The following is an 11589-nucleotide window of genomic DNA, read 5'->3' on the forward strand; positions in this document are numbered from 1 at the left end:
ACGCCCATACTTGCGAATTTCAACCTCCTATTGGGCCAAATGCCTGTTCATCTTCATTCTCGGCCCAATCGTAAGCTTGCGTGGCACTTTGGTTGGTACCTTTCCGAGCTGGTCCAAGCTGTGGACTCTGTTCCAAGGTATTAACGCGGCCTGGTCAGCTCTCTGTCTTTAATAGGAGAAAGGGGTTCTGGGTCCTGGCGTTGGCTGCAGAGTGGTCCTGCGGAAAATATTCCAGCAGAAATGCTTTTATTCGTGCAAGAATTATTTATTGAATATTTACTCAGTGCCAGGTACTTCTTTCGGAGAAGGCAATAGCAAGCCACTCCAGTACTCTTACCTAGAAAATCCCATGGGTGGAGGAGCCTGGTATGCTGCAGTCCGTGGGGTCGCTAAGGGTCGGACATGACTGAGCGACTTCACTTTCACTTTTCACTTTCACACATTGGAGAAGGAAATGGCAACCCACTCCAGTGTTCTTGCCTGGAGAATCCCAGGGATGGGGGAGCCTGGTGGGCTTCTGTCTGTGGGGTCACACTGAGTCGGACATGACTGAAGTGACTTAGCAGCAGCAGCAAGCAGGTACTTCTTTTAATGGTTGAGGAAGCATAGTTGAACTAAACACAAAAATCTCTGTGATTATGGGGCCAATTGTTAGTTTGGCCAATTGTTAGTAAATAGAAGGGCTAGAACACAGCTCCACCCATCAACAGAAAATTGGATTAGAATTACTGAGCATGGCCCCGCCCATCAGAACAAGACCCAGTTTCCTGATCAGTCTCCTCCCATCAGGAAGCTTCCACAAGCCTCTTACCCTCCATCAGAGGGCAGACAGACTGAAAACCACAATCACAGAAAACTAACCAATCTGATCACATGGACCACAGCCTTGTCTAACTCAGTGAAACTATGAGCCATGCCGTGTAGGGCCACCCAAGACAGCCGGGTCATGGTGGAGAGTTCTGACAAAATGTGGTCCACTGGAGAAGGGTATGACAAACCACTTCAGTATTCTTGCCCTGAGAACCCCATGAACAGTATGAAAAGGCAAACCAATAAGACACTGAAAGATGAACTCCCAGGTTGGTAGGTGCCCAATATGCTATTGGAGATCAGTGGAGAAATAAACAGAAACAATGAAGAGACAGAGCCAAAGCAAAAACAGCACCCAGCTGTGGATGTGACTGGTGACAAAAGCAAAGTTCTATGCTGTAAAGAGCAATATCGCCTAGGAACCTGGAATGTTAGGTCCATGAATCAAGGCAAATTGGAAGTGGTCAAACAGGAGATGGCAAGAGTGAACGTCAACATTTTAGGAATCAGTGAACTAAACTGGACTGGAATGGGTTAATTTAACTCAGATGACCATTATATCTACTACTGTGGGCAGGAATCCCTTAGAAGAAATGGAATAGCCATAATAGTCAACAAAAGAGTCTGAAATGCAGTACTTGGATGCCATCTGAAAAACGACAGAATGATCTCTCTTCGTTTCCAAAGCAAACCATTCAATATCATGGTAATTCAAGTCTATACCCCAACCAGTAATGGTGAAGAAGCTGAAGTTGAACGGTTCTATGAAGATCTACAAGACCTTCTAGAACTAACATCCAAAGAAGATGTCCTTTTCATTACAGGAACTGCAATGCAAAAGTAGGAAGTCAAGAAACACCTGGAGTAACAGGCAAATTTGGCCTTGGAGTACAGAATGAAGCAGAGCAAAGGCTAACAATTTTGCCAAGAGAATGCACTGGTCATAGCAAACACCCTCTTCCAACAACACAAGAGAAGACTCTACACGTGGACATCACCAGATGGTCAATACCAAAATCAGATAGATTATAGTCTTTGCAGCCAAAGATGGAGAAGTTCTATACAGTCAGCAAAAACAAGACTGGGAGCTGACTGTGGCTCAGATCGTGAACTCTTTATCACCAAATTCAGACTTAAATTGAAGAAAGTAGGGAAAACCACTAGACCATTCAGGTATGACCTAAATCAAAACCTTATGATTATACAGTGGAAGTGACAACTAGATTCAAGGGATTAGATCATATCGAGTGCCTGAAGAACTTTGGGCAGAGGTTTGTGACATTGTACAGGAGGCAGGCATCAAGACCATCGACAAGAAAAAAAAAAATGCAAAAAAGCAAAATGGCTGTCTGAGGAGGCCTTACAAATAGCTGTGAAAAGAAGAGAAGCAAAAAGCAAAGGAGCAAAGGAAAGATATACCCATTTGAATGCAGAGTTCCAAAGAATAGCAAGGAGAGATAAGAAAGCCTTCCTCAGTGATCAGTGCAAAGAAATAGAGGGAAACAATAGAATGGGAAAGACTAGAGATCTCTTCAAGAAAATCAGAGATACCAAGGGACCATTTCATGCAAAGATGGACACAATAAAGGACAGAAATGGTATGGACCTAACAGAAGCAGAAGATATTAAGAAGAGGTGGCAAGAATGATAAAATGATCTTCACGACCCAGATAACCACGATGGTGTGATTACTCACCTAGAGCCAGACATTCTGGAATGCGAAGTCAAGTGGGCCTTAGGAAGAATCGCTATGAACAAAGCTAGTGAAGGTGATGGAATTCCAGTTGAGCTATTTCAAATCCTGAAAGATGATGCTGTGAAAGTGCTGCACTCAATATGCCAGCAAATTTGGAAAACTCAGCAGTGGCCACAGGACTGGAAAATGTTAGTTTTCATTCCAATCTCAAAGAAAGGCAATGACAAAGAATGCTCAAACTACCACACAATTGCACTCATCTCACATGCTAGTAAAGTGATGCTCAAAATTCTTCAAGCCAGGCTTCAACAGTACGTGAACTGAGAACTTCCAGATGTTCAAGCTGGTTTTAGAAAAGGCAGAGGAACAAATGATCAAATTGCCAATATCCATTGGATTATCAAAATAGCAAGAGAGTTCCAGAAAAACATCTATTTCTGCTTTATTGACTATGCCAAAGCCTTTGACTGTGTGGATCACAACAAACTGGAAAATTCTTCAAGAAATGGGAATACCAGACTGTCTGACCTGCCTCCTGAGAAATCTGTATGCAGGTCAAGAAGCAACAGTTAGAACTGGACATGGAACAACAGACTGGTTCCAAATTGGGAAAGGAGTACATCAAGGCTGTATATTGCCAACCTGCTTATTTAACTTATATGCAGAGTACATCATGAGGAACGATGGGCTGGATGAAGCACAAGCTGGGATCAAGATTGCCAGGAGAAATATCAATAACCTCAGATATGCAGATGACACTACCCTTATGGCAGAAAGTGAAGAAGAAACAAAGAGTCTCTTGATGAAAGTGAAAGAGGAGAGTGGAAAAGTTGGCTTAAAGCTCAACATTCAGAAAATGAAGATCATGGCATCCAGTCCCATCACTTCATGGCAAATAGATGGGGAAACAGTGGAAACAGTGACAGACTTTATTTTGGGGGCTCCAAAATCACTGCACATGATGACTGCAGCCATGAAATTGAAAGACACTTATTGCTTGGAGGGAAAGTTATGAACAACCTAGACAGCATTTTAAAAGCAGGGACATTGCCAACAAAGGTCTGTCTAGTCAAGGCTATGGTTTTTCCAGTAGTCTTTTATGGATGTGAGAGTCGGACTATAAAGAAAGCTGAGCGCTGAAGAATTGATGCTTTTGAACTGTGGTGTTGGAAAAGACTCTTGAGAGTCCCTTGGACTGTAAGGAGATCCAACCAGTCCATCCTATAGGAATTCAGTCCTGAATATTCATTGGAAGGACTGATGTTGAAGCTGAAACTCCAATACTTTGGCCACCTGATGCGAAGAATTGACTCATTTGAAAAGACCTTGATGCTGGGAAAGACTAAAGGCAGGAGGAGAAGGGGACGACAGAGGATGAGATGGTTGGATGGCATCACCAACTCCATGGACATGAGTTTGAGTAAACTCTGGTAGTTGGTGATGGACAGAGAGGCCTGGTGTGCTGCAGTCCATTGGGTTGCAAGACTTGGACATGACTGAGTGACTGAACTGAACTGAATTGTTAGGGGATTGAAAACAAATCATTTTTTCCTCCCAAGGTCGTTTGTCACACTATGAGGAATCCAAGACCCCACCTCCCTGTTCATTACCATCTTTCCCCAAACCTTAGAAGGCACAAATTAACAAAGATTTGAGTGACTGAGAGCTCAGAAACCAAATTCCTGCCTCACAGAGAGGAGGGGTTAAGAGTTAAAGCTTGGGTCCATGAAGGGTCTGGCAGAAATTGACCCATCTTTGCAAATGACAACTTCTGGTCACAGACATGTCCTTAACTCCTTTCTCTCACACCCCATAGCTGATCAATCAAGAAATGCTGTTGCCTTTGCCCTAAAAATATATCCAGAATATTCTGATTCAAGTCACAGGCACTTCCAGCCTGGATTATTGCAGTGGCCCTCTCCCTGACCCCTAAGCTTCCATGCTGCCCTCCACAATCAGGTCACTCAGCCAGAGGGACCCTGTGAACTCCTCAGTCAGATCACTTCTCTTCTTTGGCCTGGAAACCTCCCCATGTGTCTGGTCTGACTCTTTTAGTCGAAACCCAGAGTCCTTACAAATGACCTACACAGTTTGGCTCCCTTTATACCCTTGTTATTGTTCAGTCTCTAAGTCATGTCTGACTCTTTGCAACCCCATGGACTGCAGCATGCCAGGCTCCCCTTTCCTTCACTGTCTCTGGGAGTATGCTCAGATTCATGTCCATTCAGTCTGTGATTCTATCTAACCATCTCATCTTCTGCCGCCCCCTCTTCTTCTTTTGCCTTCAGTCTTTTCCAGCATCAGGGTCTTTTCCAGTGAGTCGGCTCTTTGCATCAGGTGGCCAAAGTATTGGAATTTCAGCTTCGACATCAGTCCTTCCAATGAATATTCAGAGTTGATTTCCTTTAAGATTGGCTAGTTTGATCTTGCTGTCCAAGGGACTCTTCGAGAGTCACCTCCAGCACCACAACTTGAAAGCATCAATTCTTTGGCACTCAGCCTTCTTTATGGTCCAACTCTCACATCCATCTGGTGACTCAGATGGTAAAGAATCTCCCTCCAATGTGGGAGACCTGGGTTTGATCCCTGGAGAAGGGAATGGCAACCCACTCCAGTATTCTTGCCTGAAGAATCCCATGGACAGAGGAGCCTGGTGGGCTACAGTTCACAGGGTCACAAAGAGTCAGACACAACTGAGCAACTAACACGTACACACTCACATCCATAAATGACTACTAGAAAAACCATATTTTGACTATACAGACCTTTGTCTGCCAAGTCTCTACTTTCTAATATGATGTCTAGGTTTGTCATTGCTTTCCTTCCAAGGAGAAAGTGTCTTTTAATTTCATGGCTGAAGTCACTATCTGCAGTGATTTTGAAGCCTAAGAAAATAAAATCTGTCACTGCTTCCACTTTTCTCCTTCTATTTTCCATGAAGTGATGGGACCAGACCCTTATCTCCTCTTAACTGCTGCTCTGGCCTTCTAGCAGTTCCTTTAACCTGCAAGCTGGCTTCCCTCAAGGGTCTTGCTGTCCCCTTGGCCTGGAATGCTTTTCCTTCAGCTGGCTCCCTCCATCATGACCTGCAGGTCTTTGTTAAAATGTCACCTTATCAGTGAGTTCTTCTCAGTCCAAATATTTAAAATTGCTATCTTGTCAGTTTCTTCCCTACTTTATTTCTCCAAAGCACTTATCTTCTAACATACTATATCCTTCCTTTTATTGTTTATCTCTCTCTCTTTGTTTCCCTCAGTATAATAGAAGCATCATAAAGGAGCAATTTTTGTCTGTTACTCACTGCTGTAGCTCTATGACTTAATTTCTGGTACATAGTATGATTACTCTACAAATATTGGTGGAATGAGTGAATTTTTTGTGTGAATAAAGTGGGCTTCTGGGGACTGGAAGAGGAAGCCATGAAAGACTGTCCGTTCCGTTCCGTTCAGTCGCTCAGTCGTGTCCGACTCTTTGCGACCCCGTGGACTGTAGCCTACCAGGCTTCTCCGTCCATGGGATTCTCCAGGCAAGAATACTGGAGTGGGTTACCATTTCCTTCTCCAGGGGATCTTCCCGACCCAGGGATCGAACCCGGGTCTCCCGCATTGGAGGCAGACGCTTTAACCTCTGAGCCACCAGGGAAGCCCATGAAAGACTGTGGCTCGACCTTAAAAAAAAGAGAACTGTTATTGCCTCTTGCCTCAGTCTGGCCGCCAAAGCTTCTCATGTGCGTGCGGAGTGCAGTGTTGAGGCCTAACTGGGTTGGCGGCTTCTTATGCTCTGTGTTCATCAATGCTGTAATTTTTTTGTGGAGCTGCCTGTTTATGTGCCTGCATTACCCCTTCGATGAGATCTTCCTGAAGCCCAAATCCCTTCCCCGCTTAAACTCCCTGGCTCCCCTGTGCCCTCAGGACATAGTCCAGGCCCCTTGCCTCGGCCGACATGGGCACTTTGTCTTGGAGCTTTGTGAGCTGACTCATGGTCCCCTCTCCAGTCACATTATTTTAATTCATGGAGCAGTGCTGTGAGATCTGCCTCCAGGCCTTTGATTTCTTCTGACAGGAACATTCGTTGCCTACCTGACTTGTTTTTTTTTCTTTTCCTACCTGACTTCTTAAATCAGCTATTTTTCTCCTCCAGTAAGTTTTCCCTGACCAACTCCCAACTTCCCGCCTCAGGCTAGGGCAGGTCCCTCTTTGGGGGCCACCTCTACCCCTGCAGAGTTCTCCCATCCCAGTCCTGCCCACACTGGGCTGTCCCTGTCTAGTGGGGGGTCTGTCTCCTCACTGGACTGTGAACCTCCTATGGGCAAGGTCTAGAGTTGCCTTTGTCACTGCTAAGTCCCCAGCATGGCCCGCAGGAGGACCACTTAATAGGCTCTGTTTCAGGCTCAGCAGTTCCCCAATCTGGGTAGGCTCTCCTTGGAGTATGAGTTCTGTGTCCCGTGGGTTGGAATAGACGCTTTTAGGGGGCAAGCACTAGGTCCAATTCCTTGATGGTCCCTAGCACGGGGAAGGCACAGAGGAGGCCCTTTTTTGGAATATAAGCCTTCTCTTCAAGAGGGGAACACTAGGTAAACTGGAAAGTTAGTGATAGGGTCTGATTCCTGTGCGGGTCCCAGCACAAGGCAGGCACAGTGGGGACTGAGTTTGAAACCTCTGCATGTCCCATTACACAGCGAGCACACAGTAGTTCCCCAGGGTACTGGGTCTGTTTTGGTCATCGTGTTTCCTGGGATCACATGGGGTTTGTTGGGGGCGGGGGGAGGGGATGTGGATGTGGTGGTGCGCACAGGCTCCCAAGCAGAAATAGTTTTTATGTGGGAAGGATGCAAACAGCACAACGAGGCTTAATGGGGTATTTTTATTGGGTCGTTGCTTCTAGCCCGCTTCCCACAAGGTCGGGATAGACTAGACTAGGCACGCGGCCCCCGAAGCGGTACGTGTACTTGCGCCCCCCGCTCTTGCGCACGATGTCGCGGCGGTAGTAGTAGCGCAGACCTCGGCTCAGCTTCTCGTAGTTCATGCCTGGCTTCCTCTTGCGCTCGCCCCACAGCCGCGCCACCTAGGGAGGAGTCCAGGCTTAGTCCGAAAGGGCGGGAGAGGGTTGGGGAGGGCGGGGCTAGACGGTGGATGGGTGGGGCGGGGGCGGGGTTCCGGTCTGTCTGCAGAGGGGTTAGGCGGGGCGCAGCAGGAAGATGAAGGCGAGGCTGGGGGCGGGGCCTAGCTCTAGGCAAAGTGCTGGTGGGGCTAAGGTGAACACTGGGAGACCTGGGCGGAACTTGGCGGGTCTGGGAAACTGCCTTACCTCTTTGGGGTCGCACAGTTGGAACTCTCGGCTATTGCCGGTCCAGCGGATGCAGCTTCTACGAGCTCCGTCGTGGAGCAGCTCCAGGAGGAACTGCCACAGCTGAATGGGACCTGTGGGGTGGGGACAAGTGTACACTCAGGTTTCCTGGCCCCAGATGATGTCGCTTCAATGACCCAGGAATCCGGATCTGCTTCTCCTCGGAGACCAGCAAATCCAGATTCCTCCATCTAAGGGACCTAAGAATTGGCCTGGGGACCCAGTCGTCCGGAGCCCCCATGTCGGGGATTTAGGATTTTGGCTGCCCCGTCTCGGGGATCCAGGCATTCAGGTCCTCATCTCTTTCTTCTCACCCAGGAGCCTAGGTCCTAGACCCTTGCTCCCTAGAAACACTAGAAACTACTGGTGTCTTACTCCTCTCCTCCCTAGGTACCCGGCAGTGAGGACCCCTCCCCCTCCTCTCTGGAGCCCCGCCAATTTCCTGGGTCCCGCCCCCTTAGCGCCTCATTAGACGTCCGGACAAAATCTCGCGGACCTCACCTCTGTGGTTAGTTTTGGGGTAACGAGCCAAGGTTACGCGGTCCGACTGCTGGGTGGGTTCAGAGGAAGTGGTGAGATCTGAACCCTGGTACTCCTTGGAAGAGGTGGTGCAATCCGTATGCAGCCCTGAATCCCAGGAGGTGGTACAGTCCGAGGCCGCAGGCCCGGCCCAAGGAAGGGTCGAGTCGGCGCGGGGCTCCCCGCCGAGGCTCCTGCCCCAGCAGGTGGCGCCGTCGGGGCCGATAGAATAGTCCCAGCTGGTGGAGCCGGAGGCCACCTGGGCGCGCGGCCACGAGTTGGCACTTCCCGCGGAGGTGGTGTAATTCTGGCCGGCAGCCCCTTCGGAGCCGGTCCAGGGGGCGGGGCCCAGGGCCTGGGAAACACCGCTGCAAGAGACGTTGCTGGAGCACGGCAGGTCTGTCCAATAGTCTCTCGGCCACGGAAGAGCTTGAGGGGCGGGCTCTGCGAGGACAAATGGACCCCAAGTGAGAGGAGCCCAGGTGTTCCGATCCCCGCTCCCCTCTGGGGTTCTGGGAGACGAAGCTCTCAGCCCTGGCGTCTGGGACTCCAGGCTCCGGGATCTGGGTCATACCACCTTAAGGACACAGTGTCCCTCGTCCTAACCCCCTTCCCCTTCATAGACCGCAGAATCTAAACCTCTAGTCACAGTGGAGGACCCCAGTCCCCTCCTCCCCACCCCACCACCGCCCCGCGCTTCTCCGCACACACTCACCCGCCCCCCATGGAGCTTCTGGGTATGGAGTAGAGCTCCAGTCTGGCTGTGGGAGCCCTGCGAGGAATAAGGATGTAGCTGATTTAGGAAAGGGTGTGCACAGTGACTGGAGACTCCCCTTAGCCACTCGCCCAGTGGACTTTGTCAGGAACTGAGCGTTCTCAACCCCAGCTCCTACTCTCTTAGACCTAGGACTCAGGACACTGGCCCCCCCCCCCTCCTCCTTCAGCCTCTGCAGTTCAAGCCCACACCCCTCTCAGGGTTCAACTGCAGGACGAGCTGCCCCCTTCCTCAGACCTAGCTGCCTAGCCTCACCGTCTTCCCCAGCACCCAGAGGTCCCAGCCCACAGCCACCTTTCCAGCATGTGTCCTCTGTCAGCGTGTCCCCTTGGAGTGCCAGTTCAGGGATATAGAAGTTGAGTTCAGCTCCTTCTGCAGGCAGTGAGGTTAGACAGAGCCCCATCAGGTTCAGCGAAGGCCCCCACCTGTGCACCCACTCCACACACATCGTCACACCCCTGGGACCTACCCAGCCCTGACATCCTGTGCCCCAGAGGCACTTCTTGTGGTGATACTTCATCCCAGTTCCACAAGTCCATGGATGTCCGTTGTGAATGTACTGGGTTGGAATAAAAGCGGGGGGGGGGGGGTGGTGCACAGGGTGAGCCGGTGACACTTAGGGACCCTGGAGTCTGAGCCCCATCCCTTGCTTCCCTCACAAGGAGTCCAGGCCTCTGCTCCCTTCTTCCCCAGGGCCCTGAAATCTTGGCCTCCAGTGTCCTTTCCTCTCAGACCCAGGAGTGAGGGCCTCCAGACACCCAGACCCAGGAAACCAGGCCCCCAGACACCCGGTCTTCCAGCCCCCAGTTCATGGCTCACCTCTGGCAGGTCCTTCTGCCCCTAGCTGGGGGTCTCAGCCCCATTTCATACCATGCACCCCTCCCCTGGGGGCCTGAGCAGGGGGAGAGGATTTTCCAAGACGTCAGAGCTGGGGGTCGCAGTAGGGGTCGAGTTGCAGGGGCTGAGGCGTGGCCAAGCCGTGTCACCCCCGCCCCACTCCCCTCTGGCCCCGGGGATGACCGCCGGCCTCCGGGGTAGCTTTGGGAGGCAGCTTTGGTTGTCCTGCTGCATAGCTGGCCTGGACTTGAACGGGAGCTTGGGAAACAGCAGGCTGGGTTGAGACCAGGGTGCAAGGGGTGTTTCTGGGGTGACAAGAGCCGGGCGGGGGGTGGGGATTGGGGACTTGATCCTGCGACACGGGAGGTGGTGGGGGAAGCGGGCCAGGGGTCAGCTGGGCTGTGCCAGGCTTATCTACAACAGGAAGGGGGATTTCCGGCCAGACCCTCGGTCGACATACGTCACAATCAGCAGGGGCCCTGTGGGGGATAGGTGGGGTTAGATAGACCTGGGATCCTCCACCAGGCCCAGTTCTCCCCTTCCGAGGGCTTTGAAGAGGACATTCTGGATGCTTCCAAGGACAGTAACAACAATGTAAACAATAACAGCAGTGATAGTAATAGCTAGTAATAGATAGTAATACTGGGGGCTCATTGCATACCACCAAACTGTGGGCCTTTGTGTAATCCCCTTACGAGGTAGGTATTAGTCTTATCCTGATTTTATGAGAGGGGAAATTGAGGAGGATTACTTCCACTTTTCTTCATCTCCAGAATCTCTGCCCTTTCATGCTATAATAGTTTAGGACAAATGGGGAAAATTTGAGTAGGAACTGAATATAAGATATAGAATGAATCATTTTCTTCTATGTGATAATGCTATTATGAAATGCTATTTCTAAGGAACGCAGCTGTTTAGGGGTGAAGTTTTATGTCTGTAACTTTTCCAATGATTCAGCAAAACCAAATCAAACCATGTATACTTGCAACATATACACACACACATGGAATATTTGGAACATACAATTAGAAAATTATTTGTTGTTTATCTTCAGTTCAAATTTAGCTAAGTGTCTTGTATTTTTATTTTCTAAATCTGGCAACCCTACAACCTGGTCGCTTGACTTCAGAACCTATGCTTGTTTCCATCCTGCAATATTGATAACTAGATATGTATCGTTAAAAATAACCGCTTTAAAAAGACTCACAGACTTAGAAAACGAACTATGGCTGCTGGGGGGAAGGGATAGTTAGGGACTTTGGAAAGGTCATGTGCACACTGCTGTATTTAAAATGGATAACCAACAAAGACCTATTGTACAGCACATGGAACTCTGCTCAATGTTATGTGCCAACCTGGATGGGAGAGGGGTTTGGGGAAAAATGAATATATGTATGTGTATGGCCAAGTCCCTTTGCCGTTCACCTGAAACTACAAATTGTTTATCGACTATACTCCAATACAAAAATTTTTTTGAGTGTTAAAAAAATTTTTTTTTAAATAACCTCCTTAATATGGACTTTTTCCAATATTCACCCAGTTTGATCATTAACCACTTGCCATTCTGGGGGGTGTGGGCACTGCCTGTGTCACACAAAGGCAACTG

At 49.2% G+C, this 11589-nt stretch overlaps 1 protein-coding gene across 3 annotated transcripts; it reads right to left on the reverse strand.

Annotated features, from left to right (window-relative positions):
• Window positions 1-7333: 7333 nt before the first annotated feature.
• On the reverse strand, window positions 7334-9685 carry ETV2 (ETS variant transcription factor 2). 3 transcript variants are annotated; one of them, XM_088830748.1, is made up of 6 exons: window positions 9616-9685; window positions 9402-9515; window positions 9087-9143; window positions 8354-8815; window positions 7814-7926; window positions 7334-7570 (listed from the first exon to the last, which is right to left on the reverse strand). In XM_088830748.1, exons 1-6 carry the CDS (start codon window positions 9683-9685, stop codon window positions 7370-7372), a joined length of 1017 nt encoding a protein of 338 aa, XP_088686874.1. In that variant the 3' UTR covers window positions 7334-7369. The 3 variants fall into 3 exon arrangements, with proteins under 3 accessions (XP_088686874.1, XP_055266914.2, XP_088686873.1); XM_055410939.2 differs by having other exon boundaries at window positions 9087-9164; window positions 9441-9518; XM_088830747.1 differs by having other exon boundaries at window positions 9402-9518.
• Window positions 9686-11589: the final 1904 nt, after the last annotated feature.

This window comes from Moschus berezovskii, chromosome 22 (assembly GCF_049115385.1).
Source record: "Moschus berezovskii isolate FMDL1 chromosome 22, NW_MosBer_1.0, whole genome shotgun sequence".
Lineage (NCBI taxonomy): Eukaryota > Metazoa > Chordata > Mammalia > Artiodactyla > Moschidae > Moschus > Moschus berezovskii.